Source organism: Brassica oleracea, chromosome C3 (genome assembly GCF_000695525.1).
Source record: "Brassica oleracea var. oleracea cultivar TO1000 chromosome C3, BOL, whole genome shotgun sequence".
In the NCBI taxonomy this organism is placed as follows: domain Eukaryota; kingdom Viridiplantae; phylum Streptophyta; class Magnoliopsida; order Brassicales; family Brassicaceae; genus Brassica; species Brassica oleracea.
The window spans coordinates 64,380,644-64,398,553 of NC_027750.1; the positions used below are offsets into that span (position 1 = coordinate 64,380,644).

Genomic DNA, 17,910 nt, shown 5'->3' on the forward strand with positions numbered 1-17,910 from the left:
GAGGTTAATCAAGGGAATACTTCAGAGAAGTGAGACGGCCTAGCCAGACTTCATCTTTTGTACAGCCTGAGCAAAGAGTGGAACCCACAAAACACTAGAGAAGAAAAAACAAAACACGAAATTAACATATTCAGATCTTCTCTCTTGCATGTCTAACATCTGGCGCCGACGAAACTCAACACCCACGGCAGACGAAGCTGATGCAAGTAAACCTCTCATCAATCATGCTTAAAATCAATCTACGCTTTTCAATCTCACAAACTAAGAAACAATTTTACCTACATGAATCGGGAAATTAGTGCCCACATTCCCGACATAGAGAAAAAAAGGAGTTGAAATCCTAATAGTTTTTTCAGTATTAGACTAAACCACATATTCAAGGCCCAGTTATTTTGAAACCCTAACATTTTAAATCTAAATTTATTATCTTTTTCCATGCACTATTTGATTTATATACAAACAACTACCTAAGTAAACACTAACAAGTTCCATCACCCTCAACTTTGAACATATAACATATAAAAATATCAACATATGACTTCATCGTTCATTCTTATATCAAACTCATCAACTTATGTAATATCCAAAGTCCCATCAATCACATTATAGACAAAAAACAATAAAATCCCTAAACAAAACTATACAATACACCTATAATGTAGCCGACCCCGCGCTTGCGCGGAGACTATGCACCTAGTTATTTAAATACTTTGATTCACTCGTCATGAGATACCAAAGAGTGAAAGAACACAAATATTAGACGACAAAGATTTTATTAAAAATCTAACACTGAATCGATTTCAGCTGTCCTACTGCGTCAACAACCAGGAAATTTGGAAGATGTTAACATTTTCTTACTAAAATATACCTTATACTATCATAATAAAAGACATTAAATGCCGAAAATGTCGATGTGAATATATATTTGATTTTCGTGATTTTTGCGATTAATTTCTCTTGGCCATCGTGATAAGATAATTTTAATTAGATAATGTTTATAATATACTTCATAACAATATTAATGTGGAAAATATAGAACGGTGCATTTTAGGTTTGAACTAGTTACGTGAATACTATAAACTTTTTATTGAAAATAGCACATAAGACAATTTAGGCTAATTGCTGATTAGGTTATAATCCTTATCTTCGTGTACCATCAAGGCTGCTATAATATGTATACTAGATTTTGACCGCGCTTGAAAGCGCGGGTTTGATTTTGTTTTGCTTTTCATAATTATGAAATTTAGGGTTTGAATCATATAATTTTGAAGATTATATCACTAATATATAGGTCATTTGCATAAGCACAATTAATTTGTATGAAATTTTATCACGCGTTTGCGTTTTTGAAGTTTGTTCGAAATTTGTTTGAAGATTCATTTGTATGTAAAAATAGTATATCAATTTGAAACTGGTATAAATATAATTATTAGTAACAATTTATGTTACTTTTAATTGTATGTATATTAACAATCAAACTACCAATTATAAAACCAAGTATTAGAATATTTTTTAATTTTTTTTTAAAAAAGTATCTATAATATAAATCTAAACTACAATTTCCTATTTTATAAAAGTATCGGAGAGACATATGTTCCATCATTAAAAGTTAGGTTTTAAAAAGAATGTTTTATTCACATATATTTTTGTAAGTTATGTTCTTAAGTATTTGGGATTTTTCCTATTTTAAATTTAATGTGGGTCTCAATTTAATTATGTTAAAAATTTTGGTCTTATTAATTTGGGTTTATCTGTGTTAGAAATTAATTTTGTAGTCGATGGTACTACACTCCTTGTGGGTGAAATGAATATTTCGATGTTTTTAAAAGTGGGGGAAATGAATATTTCGATAAGGTTATGTTCTAATAGGTTGTGCTTTGGTCTTGGTTCATGTAATTTATTTTGTTTGGGTAGGGTGGTTTAGCAATCTATTTAAATAGTTAAGAATAAATAATAATGTATCGAGTTTGATAGTTAGAGTAAAAATCGCTTATATATAAGGTAAAATATCTTGTCACGTATTGTTATAATATAAAGGAGAAGTCCAAAAAAAATTAAAAAAGTAAAGGATCCAAATAATTTTTTTAAGTAAATTTATTAAAACTCTTTCCCTTTTAATAGTATTGATAGCCGTATAGGGTACAGGGGTAGTTCTGAAACTTTCTGGCCTTAGAAAAAGGCGTGGTAAACGGTTAAACTAAATTGATGTAATTTACTTTATTGAGGTCCACTAACTTTGATCTCGGCCCAAATGGAACTGTAAACTCAAACTTTTGTCGGTTATATAAGATCGAGTACAAATGATACAAATATTTGAGTCTCTAGATATGAATCGTCCGCTTTTGAAATTTTCTCGAAATGTAGAGTTGTTTTATTCGAAGATCATACAAGACACGTCCATACGTGGCGCAAAGCCAAGTTTTAAGAACACCACGTGACATTTTTTTGCATGCATCCCTTTTGAATATCAAGATTCTCTTTCTCAAGATTAAAGACAGTGTTGCTGTGTTCCTAAGATGTAGTGTGGGTGATGGGAAAACAGCTAAGTTCTGGTATGATTTCTGGAATGATATGGGACCCTTGATCTGTGCGTTTGGTGAATCTGGCACCAGAGAGCTTCGTCTTCAAAGGGAGGCAAACGTGTGTGAGGCGGCTGCTAATGGCCACTGGCTACTTCCTCATGCTCGGTCCGACGAGGCAGAGACTCTGTAGATTGTCCTCTCAACAATGACCCCTCCTTCTGATGAGAATGGCAGGGATGTCTATCTGTGGAGGAATGGAGAGGACCAGTATGTCCAGAAGTTCTCGACCAAGGCTACTTGGATTAGGCTAAGAGAACCCTCACCTCTGGTACCATGGAGCAGACTAGTCTGGTTCAAGGAAGAAATACCGAGATGTTCTTTTGTTACTTGGATGGTGGCTCTCGCTAGGCTTCCCACCAGGGATCGGCTTGCTTCGTGGGGCATGAACGTTCCAACGCAGTGTGTTCTTTGTCTCTTCGGAACAGAGTCTCATTCTCATCTTTTCTTTCAATGTCCTTTTGTTGCAGCAATTTGGGCTAAGTTCTCTGCCAGTCCAGTTCTGCTTGCTCCAGTCTCTATCCAAGCGCTTGCTGGTGTTATTGCTCATCCCCAACTCGCTGGAGTTGCTGGTATGGATGCTGTGCTGAAGCTTATATTGCAGGTAATTGTGTATTGCATCTGGCGGGAGCGTAACGTGCGCATCTTCCAGCAAGTCTCTACATCAGTTGCTGAAGTCTTCTCTCGGGTGGACCTTTATTCGAAGATCATACAAGACACGTCCATACGTGGCGCAAAGCCAAGTTTTAAGAACGCCACGTGACATTTTTTTGCATGCATCCCCTTTGAATATCAAGATTCTCTTTCTCTGACTTTGATTTCTGCACCTATAAGTTTGTATGATCTCTATTTAACCGAACATCGATCAGCTCAGCTTTATCCATCAATACATACATTTTCATTTCGATAACAAGAAAATAATGCCAGGGATCACACTAGGAGACACGGTGCCAAACCTAGAGGTGGAGACGACACACAAGAACTTCAAGCTCCATGACTACTTCGCCGATTCTTGGACCGTCTTCTTCTCTCACCCTGGTATATAAGAACATCCTTATATCTTGACTAACCTAGTCAAGTTTCATTTTTTTCCTTAAATTGATCAAAATATATGAAGCATCTCCAATTTATTTACTCTCCTTATTGACAAATGGACTTAAAGGGGATTTCACACCTGTATGCACAACCGAGCTTGGTGCGATGGGAAAATACGCTCATGAGTTCGAGCAGAGAGGTGTGAAGCTCCTTGGTTTGTCTTGTTGATGGCGGCCAAACATAAGAACAAGATTGCCACTCTGGTTAACTGGAAACCAGATGAACCGGTTGTTATCTCACCAGCTGTGTCAGACGAAGAGGCTAAGAAGTTGTTTCCTCAGGGTTTCAAGACTGCCGAACTTCCGTCCAAGAAAGGCTACCTACGTGTCGCCGATGTCTCTTGAAAGACCGAAAAGAAAGAAACTAGTTATGTTGTATGAGTGGATTGTATAATAATGCTCACAATGGGTTGATAAAAATATGAAAAACTACGTTTGTAACGTATCGTGTGTGTACTCTGGAGGATATAGCCTTATATTAATAGAAATAATGTATGTTTTATAAAGTGGTGTACTAGGACGTCTCACCGATCTTAAACGTGCTGTTTGACTAGTTAAACTAAACAGTGTTCCCTGACTTAAACAAACGTCCATGATGCAAAAACCAACAGCTGACGATGTTTTCCGTCTCTTTTGTTGTCATCCGTCATTGATAAAATGAACAAAATCTTTTATATCCGACGAGTTTCGGAAATTAAAAACCATAGAATCACTACAAGAAATATGTACATTCTTAGCTCACGAAAAACACTATAGTAAACCTTTCATAGCGTTTTCTCATATGCTATGTCGTCGACAGCCATCATAGGTACTCCTTCTACGATAGCATTTTTAAAATGCTGCGAAATGTTCAGATACGATAGCAATACTTGAATGATGTTATTAACTTTAATTATAGCACTATTTTTTGTTACAAATTGATTGTGATTATATTCGTGCTATAATAAGTCTTTTGTACAATAAACCACAAATAATTATAATTAAAAATAAATAATTAAAAATTAAACTGAAAATTACTTTATAATTAAAAATAAAATAAATTTTATTTATAAAATTAAATTGGTTTACAAATAAATTCTGGTTTACTAAACTAAACCAGATATTAAAAAATAAAGTTAAACCACTACAATTTCCTAACTCTACACCAAACCAAATCTAAACCGTATTAAAACAAAACCTAAAAAATAATTAACCCTAATCAAACCGCCGCTTCTTCTTCTTACGCCTCCACATGCCATCGCGTCTTCTTCCTCGGCTCGGACCTGCTCGCCGTCATCACCGCCCTCTCCACAGCAGAGCCCGGACCTGCTCGCTATTGTCGTCTCCAACAGATCTTCCTCTCCTCCATCTTCTTCCGCCATCTCGCCGTCGTCGCGTCTTCTTCCCCTCCTTCCTTTGAAGAGGTGGAGAATCCATGTCCGTCTCTGCCTCCTCCACCGTCAAACTCAAACCGTAAATCTTTCCATACCAGAGCTTTTCTACTTCTGTTGCGAATGACTCAGGGGCTGGTCACACCAGAGCTCCTCGTTGGCGTCGTCGTTGTTGAGAGATGATTGAGAGGGAAGTAATGGAGAAGAAGGATGTGAGAGTTCTTAAAGATTTGATACATGAAAAATTGATTGTCGAAGAGACAAAGTTCTGGAGAGAAGAAGATTGGAAGAAAAGAAGAAAAAGGAATCGACAGAGGAAATCTTGGGGAGAGAGAGAGATACACACAAAAATTGAATCTGAACCATTGATTATAATTAATCTTTTTTGGCATCGATTATAATTAATCAATGGTTAAAAATGGCGATCCTTACATCACTATCTTAACCAATAGAAAATTAGGAGTATTTTTTTTTTCTTTTATGTCTTCGACAAGAGTGTATTATTTATTATGTTTAGTTTATTAAAGCTTTAATAGTATATAGAAGGTATGGTGAGTTTGTTTTATGTAGGGTATATGGTCAAGACAATGTTTGAGAAGTATGGTTTTTTATGTTTCAAAATAGAGTTTAATTATAGAATGAAGATTTAAGGTCTGTGTTTTGAAAGTTATAGAATAAGATTTAAAAGATGAAATTTTGATTTTAATTTTAAGATTTGAGGTTATAGTATAAGAAGATTAGAAATTTAAAGTTTATGTTTGAATTTTAGAACTTAAAAAAAAATGTTTAGGTGTTTGTAGTGTTTGTAATTTATATGTTAAGATTTGGTGTTTAAGTTGAAAGTGTAGATTTCAATTTTTGGTACAGTACATATAGGGTTTAGAGTATATTTGGGGTTTGTGGAATAGGTTTGGACTTTAGATATAGGGTTTGGAATTTAAATTTTTAATTTAGGGGTTATAAATGTTAAAATGAATTATTAAATATACATGTAAAGATTTAATTATAAAATTAAAGAATTTTGAAAATTACAAATTGTGTTTAAATATAAAAAAAGAGCTTATGATTTGGTACGTAATTTAAGTTTAGAGTTATAGTGTTTAAAATATAATGTTAGAAAATAGTTTTTCTTAGCGTTAGAAAAATGCTATTATATGTCTTTGAAAGTATTATGGAAGCCGCTTAAATAACTTTTTTGGCACTTAAGTATAATTTTTCGCTAAGTATTGGTAAAACGAGTGATTTATATTCCCGCTCACTTAATCTTGAAAATAGCATTAATTAAGTGTTATTTTAGGTTTCACTCTATCATAGCGTTTACCGAATGCTATTGTATATTACAGAAATTTCAAACACACCTACGATAGCAGTTCAGTAAAACGTGCTATAACAATGTGCTATAAATGTGAACTTTTTTTTGTAGTGAATCTGATGACATGGAGAAGATGAATGATAGAGAGGACTTGTTTTATCTCTTCTTCTTGCCACCTTTGCCTAACTTTGAAGAAGTTCCAGCGGTTGAAGTTGTGGCTTGAAGTTCCTGCTTCTTCACTTTCTGAGATTCCTGCTTCTTCACTCTCTCTGGATGCCTAGGTACCAAATCTGCAATTTTCTGCATCAGTTGCTTCCCTGCAAACATATATCAAAACATTGACCACATCATATGTCTGAAAGAACACCTTGGAGTGTCGAGTCATTTTTTGCAAAAGCTGGAAAGCAAGATGGATATCAAATATTCACTCTTTCATGTGCATGATGATAGGATTGAAGCAGGAAAACACCTGAAGAAGAATACATCTGGACAAATAGTTTTATGTCCCTCATTTCTGCGTGTTAAGATCTAGCTAGCTATATAGATCCAACAGTATTAATCACAAACACATCAATATTGTTGCAAATTGCCAAATAAGAAAATGAAATAAACAAGTATTTCTGAGTCTACCGACATCATATGCAATGTCATCACAGGAATAAAAAACAAGAACCTATAAAAGGATGAACTGGACAGATAATTAGAGAATATAGAAATAGATAAACATATATCAAATTACAGTAACAAACATAGAAGTTTAACCAGTCAGACAAATGCTACAACATGAAAAATAACGTGAACTTCCTTATTCATAAGCTCGCTATGTAAAAACCATATGACAACTTGTGTAATTACGCTGACCATAAATGAAAATCTTGGGGGATCACTGAGAGGATAGCTTATAGAGCCTCCGAATCAAAGGTCGAAAATGGTGCTGACATTGACATAGTTTGAACAGATAAAGAGGTTAAATCAAGTAATATGATGAGATTATAACATTGTTCAAAAGTCATATTAGAAACTAGTGTTGAACAGCAAAATACGAACACAAATTTTTTGTTCAACGTTCTGACACAAAGAGGAAGAGAAACGAACCAGATATTGGATTCGGAACTCAAGCTTTTGGGACTGAGATTGCTGCTGATCAGAATATCGTTGAGGCAGAGCAACGAAGGAGAAAATTCTGAGACGTTTGACCTTCAATTGATTTTGACTAATACGGTCATCTAAATTTAACCGTACCAAACCAGATTAAACCTAAAAATGTGAATTCTACTTAACCGGTATAAACCTCTTCGAACATTCTTCTCCTCAGTTTGGCAGGGATCCAATTCTATAGTGCCCTACTACCTCCCCTATCCCCTCTATATTAATGATAAACATTAAAAAAAAATTATACCCTTAAATTTGTACTAATTAAAAAAAAATATTGTTTAGATCTCAATTAATTATAGTGTCAATTAAACTTACATGGCTGACAGCATAAAAATCAATTGAAAAAATTAGTAAGTCCAAAATTTATTGATAGAAAAACTTATATTAACCAAAAAATAAATGTATATGATAAACTTAATACTTGGCGATCTTATTAATTTAATACTTGGACTAATATATATATTGTATATGAAACACAGTGAAACACATTTTTATGATTATGTCGTTCGAATATGATCATATCATTCATTCTACAAATCATTCGCATATGGTTTCGTTTGGAATTTTGATCCTAACATGCGTTATACAAATCACAAAATTAATAAGCAGTCCAATGTGAGTTTTTTTGTATAATAACATTATACATTGTCTACAATCAGTCTAAATTCATTATAAAGCCGAGGAATAGAGTGTGATCTTTGTATAATATTCAAGCAGTGGTTGTATCAGAGTATATAGAACGATGGAATATATTTTAGACCAATATCAATGGAAAATATAATGGATATTATACTATTTTGATGTTGGTTAAGATTTGTTTAAATTTCAATTTAACCGAATGGTAGTCAATTAATAATATCATTGTATCAAATTTATGGACCATGTAACACACTCATATAATTAGGGGAATTTAGGTAATTATATATTATGTCTTTAGTCATTAAGGAAATAAATAAATACACAAAGCTAGATCCACAATCTATTTTATACATCGAAAATATATGCTTGATCGTCATTTAACCTTGAGCAAAAAATGGTAATTTATATTCAATTCTAATAAACCTTTGGCACCAAGTAATGTCATTGCACAAAAAAACTCGGAAGCTAAGGAAAAATATATATTCGATGTACGAAATAGTTAATGCTCTTATACGTGAACTTAAACCTAACAAGCAATTCTATATAAACTAGAGCTTCTTCTCAAACGAAACCATCTTTTTCGAGCTATTTATTCAGCTTCAAATTTAAAGCAAAAAAAAAATATCATCTCCAAATATCAATTTAAAAATCAGGTTTGTCAATTGTTTGTTGTCTTAATATGGCCCATAAGTATCTTATTTACTAATTATATGTTAACCCGATCTGTATTTTTTATATAGGGGATTTTCCATTTTATGTTTTTAAATAAAAAATTAACGTTAACATTCCAAATTCTTACACTAATTTTCAATCATATACAAATCTTAATCATCGATAAGTTAATATAAGAAAGTAGAAATACTTTTATTAGTATGACTTTAAAATATCCAAATAAATTGGCCCCATAAGAAATTCTAATGTTTGATACACAATTCCAATTATAATTATTCTCCGTCCAATGTATAGATGATTACACAAACAATCCAAAGTTTTATATATATATATATAAAGAATTCATATACAAATCTTAAATTTGTCAAAACTATATGTTGTATATTTTAATTTCAAAAACTCATCTTCCTAGATTATTCTATACTAGGAACATGTCCGCGGTTTGCGCAGAATATTGTTTTATTGTTGTTAAATATGATATTTGGATGTTATGTGGTTGTCTTTATTTGTTAAGAACATTATTTAATACTTTTATTGTGTTATATAGTAGTTGGTGATAGGTCAATAAATTATGCTTTTTTCCAGTAATGTGTTGTTGTGTGTATTATAGTACTTGTTAGTGTAAGTTTCTCATGTAAATCATATTGAATTTCAATAACTTTTCATTTAGCCATTTGTTGATTTTAAGATTAACGGTTTCTGTATCAAAATTGTATTTTATTTTTTCATATTTTTAAACATTACTGTTTTAACATGTTTTTTTACCCTCTCCCCAAAATTTTGACCTTGGACCGTCACCATCTACGTATGTCGCTTATCTTTCTGGTGTATTGTGCTTCTCATCATCACCGAAAAAAAAATCATCTTCTTCCTTATATTTTGGCTGATGTTAGTAGCTACATTTCCTTGGGTTGGGCCAGAGTTTAGTTGTCCTTGATGTTGTCTTCCACGTCATTGGCTTGCCATCGATCGTCCATGCTTGTCTTGGTTTTCAAAATCTAGTTTTTTGTGATCTAACTCATAAGCTCTTTTTCATAGCTTAAGGACAGCTCAACGGTTTGTTGATTTCTTTTCTTCTCTCCTTCCCTTTCTGTTCTCTCATCTCGTTGCAGATTTCATCACTGCTCACGTCTTTGGTGGATGTCTCTTTCGCCATCTTTGCCACTCCATGTTAGGATAGTATTTTCCTCCTATGCTATGTGGTCTTGGAAGGTTGTTTCTTGTCTCAAGCTTGGGCTCTTGTTTTTCAGTGGTTAGCTTCCATTCTCCCTTCCTCAGGTTGTTTCTCTTCGTCCCCTGCTTCCCTTGGTATTGGTGACGTAGTTAGTCTCTTGGAGCTTTGGTTGTTTCTATCCAGAGCTTTGGTTGTTTCTATCCAGAGCTTTGTGGTTCTTCTCCGCCAAGGGTGCCTTGTATGTGCTTGTTTAGTTTGTGAGGTCATTCTTACCTCTTAACTGGTTGTTGTGCTTCCGGTGTTTTAGGCATGTGTCTTTCTGCTTGGTATGACTTTGGGTTTCTTCATGGTTCTTTGCATTGGTGTTTGATCACGCTCATTTGTGTTCGGGAGATTGCTTTGTTTCAGTTTGTTATATTTTTATGCTTTTCTGACCTCTACTTGTTCTGGTCAAGATACTCTATGTCAGGTCAGGTAAGTTAGTCTTTGGTTTTCGATATCCTTTCATCTCCGAACTTTTATTTAGTTAGTGTTACCATGATATTTTTTTTTATAGATTGTTCCACCAGTAAAAACAATATCTTTTTTTTTAATTTAACTATAAAACTGGTAAATATCAAATGTGCCCTTACTGAAACCAAGTATTAACATGATCCAACCTACACTACTTGATCCGACCCACTACGACCCGGAAGCTGACCCGCATGTCTCTCTAAGCCCTAGAACTCAACAAACTCGATGAAGTCCACCGCATCCACTGCGTCTTCTCCGGTCTTCCCTTAGTCCGCCATCCCCATTTTTTTTCTCTCTTTCGTCATTTACCCCAAATCGTTCACGTAACCCTAGATCCAACGAAATCGTTCTGATATCAAAGAATCAACCGACAAAATTGATCAAATCAATTGCTCATGCTCTCCTATCTTCGTCTTCCATCTCCTTTTTTCATTGTCGTCTCTTACGTGTAATAAGTATGTTATTTCTCCCATTTTTTATTAAATTTAATCTGGGTTTGAAAGGATTGTGATTGTTTGGTTGAAAATCGGTTAGGTTCAGGTTAAAGCGAAATTTTGGATATGAATTTGCGGTTAAAAGTTATTGTTAATGGAGACTGAAACTTCGAAATGTTTGGTTTTAAGTTTATGTATACTGAAATTTTGGTTTCGGTTTTGAGATTAGTGTAGTAATGATTGTCGATTATGACCATAATTTAGGGATTTCCATAATTTAGACTAACTGTTGGATCCTTAACTGTTTTGGCAATAGAATGTTTGATTTGTGAAACCGAATTGGTGATTGAGTGATTGAATGTTTGTGCTATGGATTTGTGTAAGATAATTATTTAATGATTGAATGGTTTTGAGATAACAAACTAATGACTTTGATGATTGTGTTTGAATGTCTGGTGATTTATTTCGGTATAGACTGAATGTTTGTTGTTTTTGGATAATCAGAGGATCGAGATAATGACCGGCCGTAGGAAGCGTGGAGGGAAGAAGCAGAATAATAACGACAAGGAGAAGTCCACAAGAAAAGAGGATGTCCCAAGAAACGTTTCTCTTGTAGTAGAAAAGCATGTAGAAGAGCTTTCAGATGGGAATTATAGTGATGGTGTCTACAACATCTCAGGTAAAATACTTCTTCAGTTGTAGTTGACAAAATTGCTTTAATTAGGCGGGTATTACTGCTGTGACTATTTCTGTTAGCTGGATGTATTACTGGTTTAACTAGTTATACTAGGACAATTATTGTATGACTAGTAAATAAGTTTTAATATAATGTTATCTGGTTTGCAGGAATGTCAACCACTGCCACCTGGTGCGCTAGACTTCAAGAACACGGAGTTCACCAAGACGTGTAAGATAAAGAGCAGGTGCTATGTGAACAACATGGTGGAGATCATGAAGAAGCCTAAGCTTAAGCCTGAGCTGGAGTGATTTGAAAACGACCCTCACTTTTTCCATTTTGTCCACATGCCCGATGAACCAAACTTGAAGCTCCTGGGTATGTGGATGCGTCTACTGCGCATGATTCCTTCACACGAGGGAGAGGACAATGCTTGGTCTGAGGTTTATAGTGTGCCTGTCCGGTATTCAATGAGAGAGCATTGAGTAAACTTCTCAAGAAGTTTTCTGGCATAAGATTTTATTTTTTAGAGAAAACTTCAAAAGGTTATAATCGTAAAAGTGACTCAAGTTTTTTGTTTGGTCATATGGGGATAGTTGTTGTTTACTATAATTTTAAGTTAATTTTCATTTAATTAAATTTGAGATATAAATTTGCATTTGAATTCAAGTTTTGGGTCATTATTACGAAGTAATTTTTTATTAATATAAACCAATTAGTTTTCTCAATTCATTTTTTAGTTTTGGGTATTTCCATAATATAGATTGTTTAAAAGAATATAAGAAGAAAGATATTGCTTATCATAAAGTTGCTTTTTGATAAAAAAAATAGTGTTTTTCTCCATTCATTTTCAAAATTCAAATTATCTAAAAATATTTTAATTTGGGTATTTTGAGAATTCAAATATATTTCTCCATCATTTTAATAGAATTGGATAATATATAAATAAAATCTATACATCTCTAGTGCATGAACCAAAATAAAATCCAAACAAAATAAATTATTTCTTATCACATTTTATTTGAATATGGAGCCAAAATGGAATTAGCCGGAAGTATTAATTGCTAACCAATAATTAGACATAGTATAACCCAAAAGTATTTACTTCCATAATAACTGAAAACAAAATATCCGTAGATTATATGAATTTTGACAATAATGAAAATCAGGAATGGATTGATTGGGAAATAAATAATATAAAAACTAATATCATATATTTTATATAAGTAAATATATTAGTTGTAGATATGTATTTTAAATGATTCTGGCATATGTTTAAAATTTAATTTATTTCAAAAAAGAAAATTGATAAAAATTTCAACATAGTCTTTTTAAATATCAATATAGTATCTTAATGGAATTAATTTGTTGAAATTTAGTTCAATTTTATAATTTGATATATTTTTTGTCTGAAAGCATATCATTTATCCATACTATAAAACAGTGTCACGATAACTATCTTTCAACATCTTTTGTAATAGTATATTCTAAAACTTAAAATTTGGCGAAAACAATGAAGTTAGCTTTTGTTCTTTTCATAGTTCTTGTATCCGGTAAATTATTATTATCTTTTTCCTTCTGAAAGCTGGTATCATATCCGGTAAACTCATATTTGATATGTATGAACGAACAAAAAAGAAGAAGAAGGAAATGTGGAGAAAATTACATCTGACATGCTTCAATCTGCGTTATTCTCAAACTTTCATTATATAGTGATTGTTATATTATCTCACACTGATTGTGGAAGCCGAAATTCGCACTGTCGATTTCCGTTTAAATAAGGAAACTAGGAAAACTCTAACTTCCCAGAAGACCCAGATATCTGCTAATATCATACGTCAAGCAATCAGAACACGAGAATAACAACGATAAAGTATAAGAAATCAAAAAGAGAGCAAAATAGATCTTATTCCGAATCTGCTTATAAGCGTTTACAACAAGGTATAAGCCTTGGCTCGAGAGCTGTCGGCGAAATTCCTAGTTCTAGCAACCCTAAGACGGTTAAACCTAATTGATTCGCAGCTTGAAATAACAAAAACGGAAATTGCCTAAATTACTCTAAGTGCTAAGTTTGCTCTGAAAAGTCTCTCTTCATGCCTCTCGCCTAGGACTCCTTATATACTCGCTCCAAGGTCGGTTTACACTTTTACTCTTCTGCCCTTAAGCCGTTATGGCATAAAATGGAGATATTCCATTTTTTCCGATCTTCGTAATTATCTTCAAAATTTCGTATTTATCCGCGGAAACTTGACATTTATTTTTCCTTGCGCGCCAAGCGTAAACCGTGCTACGGCTTATGGGGTTTTGGTTAAGAAATCGTAGGATGGGCCTCGAGTCGTGTTTTAGGTCCATTTGGGCCGTCTTCCGACTCGAAGCGTTTACTGCGACTTCTTTCGATAAAGAACGAACTTTCCGCGGTTTTAATCCGCAAAGTTTGATCGACGATTTAGAATAGCGGAAAACATGAACCGATCTCGCTACGGTCTTAAGGAAGATAGCATCGAAGGTTTTGACGAGAATGCATGGACTGGTGTCGTATCGACGTTTTGCAAGAGCTCGGTCGCTACGTAGCGACCGAGCTCGAGCCCGGTCTACGTATATATATATATATATATATATATATATGTCTTAATAAGAACTCCACATAGATGTGTGCATCACCATATCAGTCATGGCTTTGGAGTATGTATAGTGGGGCAATGGCCATGGGCTCTTGGGTATTAGCGTAACTTTACTACACATCAATTTATTAAAAGATCAAATAGTTTAGTAAACTTATAATAAAAAAGTCCATACTCACCTAAACCTAATTAACCTATAAAAATAATAAATTAAACTTGTAAAGAGTTTCTTGAAGAACAAAACACGTGTTGTAAGTTATTGAGATATTAATTAATTTTGTTTAATTGGAACTCTATTCTCACAGAGAATATACTAAGACATATTTTATTTTGATGGTTGAAAATTTTAAAGAAGACACAGAGACTCTACCAGACTCGACTCAAATCCCAAACTTAATATTCTATATTTTGAGGTGGACAACAGTAAGGGGCATTGAATCTGTGAGTATAACTTATGATGGAAGAATCCGTAAGCTTGAAATATGCCACCTCCCTGACATCCAACATATAGACATGGTTAGGGCTCACGCCAGGAAAAGAGCTAGCACGGACACAAAAAGGTTCAGACTTTGAGAGGAAGATGGCGAGATCTCCAATGTCTTGAGTGTACACTGCATTTCCATGGTCGTCTACCTTGAACACCATTACACCTTTTGTTTTCAATTTGGTACCTTTTACTTTCAAACTGGTACCGTCCACGGTCTGTCTGAACAACTTGACCAAAAAAGTTTCACCAGTGGATCGAGATTCCACCAAGTGTTCGCTCGTGAAACAGGAGTGCATAGTCTCACGTTCAGCTTTGCTCAGCTCGGGAAGGTTGTGATATCGCAACTCCTGAAACTTGGGTGTGTGCTTGTCTTCGCAGAGATCCCATGATCCAATGAGTTGGCCTCCCGCTCCAGGTAAGCGAAACATGTTATGTCTCTTGGAGAACATGACACGGGAGGAGAAGAAACATGGGTTGTCGATTTTGATGTTGAACCACTTGGAGTTGCTTTGAGAAGCAGGTCTGCAAAAGCTGAGTTGGTGTCCCAAGAACTTGACAGCCACGACACAATCTTCTTCCTCTGGAGATAGTGAGGACAAGGAAACGTTGGTGATGATTTGGGTTTGGCAATGAGGCAAAGTTACAAGAGGAGGCAGCAAGATGCGTTTTGGATCTGAATTCGAAGCAACCGGGTTTAGATCATCATGGAGACGCAGAGTGCCTACGTCATGCATCAAAGAGGCTACCCAGCCGTGAGAGGACCCGATTGTTGTTACCGCTGCATCACTAGCATCGTTATACACCAACTCGACAGGCGCCTTTTTTATCAGTTTAGGATAAAATCTAGTAGCATATGCAATACGGAGTTCTACATGATCCGGCCCACAAGGATCCTCGCCACGGACGAAACAAGGAGGGGTTTGCAGCGGAGAAGATGAGCGGCCAGCAGAGGCTCTTACCAACACCGGTTTTCGAATGAAGATCTTCGGAGAGTGGCTGAGAAGGAGAGACATGACTGTTCTTAGCTAAAGATAAGCAATAAATTTAAACTAAACAAAGAAGAAGAAAAAGAACCGTGACTCGAGAGATGTTCACATTATCTCCACCTAAATCCTTCTATAAATAATATAGAGCAAGGAACTTGGCCACCAAGTTTTCCATTAAAAATAAGATTAAATAAAAACTTCCATTTAGACAGAATCCTAATTGGATGTCGCTTTTAACGATGGTCAAACTCTCCATTAAATTGCTTTCCATATTTAATAGTCTTTTCTAAACTTTTATATTTAACAAGATATGAGCCTGTTGCGTTGCAACGGTTTTTGTGTGATGTTTTAATTTAATAAAAACTATAAAATAATAAATAATTTTATTATAGTTTTATCATTGTTTTTTGCATATGTTGTTTGAGATTTATTTTATAATTAAAACCATTTTTACACATAAGTTTAAGTTAATATTTGTATTTTATAATCATGGTACATAGGTGAATTGTTATAAACTTTGCACTTAGGATTATATAAAATACTATATTTAAAAGTTTAAATTGATCACAACCCGAAATAAGAAACTGAATAAAAAAAAATGAAAGTCGAATACACCAATCGAGTCAACGACAATATTATACATGTTTTTATGTAATAATTTAATGTTTTATTAAATAATTCTTTAAAATTTTATTTTGTTATGATTTTTTTTAAAAGGAAAAAATTATATTTTTATAAATCTGGTTTTTATTTACAATTAAAAAAATAATATTGAATACTATTTTACAATTTTGATTAAGATTTTAGAAAAACAAAATTACTATCATATAATATAATACAATTATCTTCTCTGTAGAATTTCAGAAAAAATAGATTGCTATTAAATAATTATTTTTACATTTCGTATCATAACTAATTTTGGGAATTTACAAAACTAACCCACAACTTGACTTTAATCTCAAATATGTACCCAAACTTGAATCAAATGCAAAACTAACCTAAAAGCCTTGTGAAATTACAACCCAGCATCTTGTGACCAAACAAAAAAATAGAAGCTATTTTTACGAATATAGCCCTAGTAAGTCGTCTGGGATGTTGGAAGTCGTCTGGACAACTTCAAAGTAAGTCTTCTAGTGTAGCTGATCTTAAAAATAATTTATAAAATTTTTAAAAAAATATTTTGATAAGCAAAAACTTAAAATCATGTAATTATAAACAGTTTTAAGTGATATAAATTAAAATATAACAAAATTGAATTGTTATCAACATAGATGAGTGTAGGTAGTGAATCATGGTATTCTTTGGTCTAGAGTTTGGCAAGATATGTTGTAGTATTGTATGTATTCTTACGGTTAGATTTTGGAAAGCTTGAATTTTTTTTTGAAAAATTAATTTTTTACCTATACGTGCTTATTTTTGTTTATAGTAAACACTTTTGAAGTTTTATTTGATTTTATGAAGTGTTTAGTTAGTTAATTAAGTTTAGGGGTTATGTTTAGGGTCTGGACGACTTACATTTCAATCGTCTAGTGAAGAAATTAAAACAGACGACTTACATGTAAGTCGTCCAAATATTCCCGCCTAAAATTTTTTTAAAAAATATTTTTCCGCTTAAATAATTTAAAGTCTTCTATTTTAGTTTCCCGCTAAAAATATTTTAATTTCCCGCTAAAAATATTTAACTTAATTGTATTTTTGTCTCCCTATATAAAGAAAAATTTACACATTCTCTCTCCTCCTCTCAAATGGCTACAACAAAAATGTAATGTTCATCACTCTAAAACTCTTCAACCTCTCTCTAATCTCTTTGACTTGAAAACACTAAACTTTATGTGAATTTTTCAGTTTTGTCTCATGTATTTCTTACTAATCTATCTCTTTTGCAGATTTTTAATCAGATGGTACTCATCTTCCTCTAATTTAAAGGTAAATCTATTAATTTTAGATATGTATTTTTGTGTGTTCTATAAAGGTAGATTTATCTAATCTTCCATTCATTTTCTCTATTTTTAAGTCTTTTCAACGTTTTTGGATATGCAGATTTTTCATATCTGGATTTGAAGTCCTGATGACTTCCATGAAGTCCAGACGACTTCGAGGAAGTCTTACAGACAACTTCGAGGAAGTCTTCCAGACGACTTCGAGGAACTCTTCCAGACAACTTCCAGGAAGTCGTCTGGACTTCCTGGAAGTCGTCT

The 17,910-nt window shown here is 33.5% G+C and overlaps 3 protein-coding genes across 3 annotated transcripts; 2 read left to right on the plus strand and 1 right to left on the minus strand.

Annotated features, from left to right (window-relative positions):
* The first annotated feature begins 2,727 nt into the window (after nucleotides 1-2,727).
* LOC106331235 lies at nucleotides 2,728-3,342 on the plus strand. Its single transcript, XM_013769548.1, has one exon. The coding sequence runs from the start codon at nucleotides 2,728-2,730 to the stop codon at nucleotides 3,340-3,342; it is 615 nt and encodes a 204-aa protein (XP_013625002.1).
* Nucleotides 3,343-3,499: 157 nt separating this feature from the next.
* Nucleotides 3,500-4,018, plus strand: LOC106331236 (1-Cys peroxiredoxin PER1-like). The gene is made up of 3 exons (XM_013769549.1): nucleotides 3,500-3,617; nucleotides 3,742-3,828; nucleotides 3,894-4,018. The coding sequence occupies exons 1-3, from the start codon at nucleotides 3,500-3,502 to the stop codon at nucleotides 4,016-4,018; spliced, it is 330 nt and encodes a 109-aa protein (XP_013625003.1).
* A 10,539-nt stretch (nucleotides 4,019-14,557) lies between these two features.
* On the minus strand, nucleotides 14,558-15,803 carry LOC106332505. Its single transcript, XM_013770973.1, has one exon. The coding sequence runs from the start codon at nucleotides 15,737-15,739 to the stop codon at nucleotides 14,633-14,635; it is 1,107 nt and encodes a 368-aa protein (XP_013626427.1). The 5' UTR covers nucleotides 15,740-15,803; the 3' UTR covers nucleotides 14,558-14,632.
* Between the last annotated feature and the right edge of the window lie 2,107 nt (nucleotides 15,804-17,910).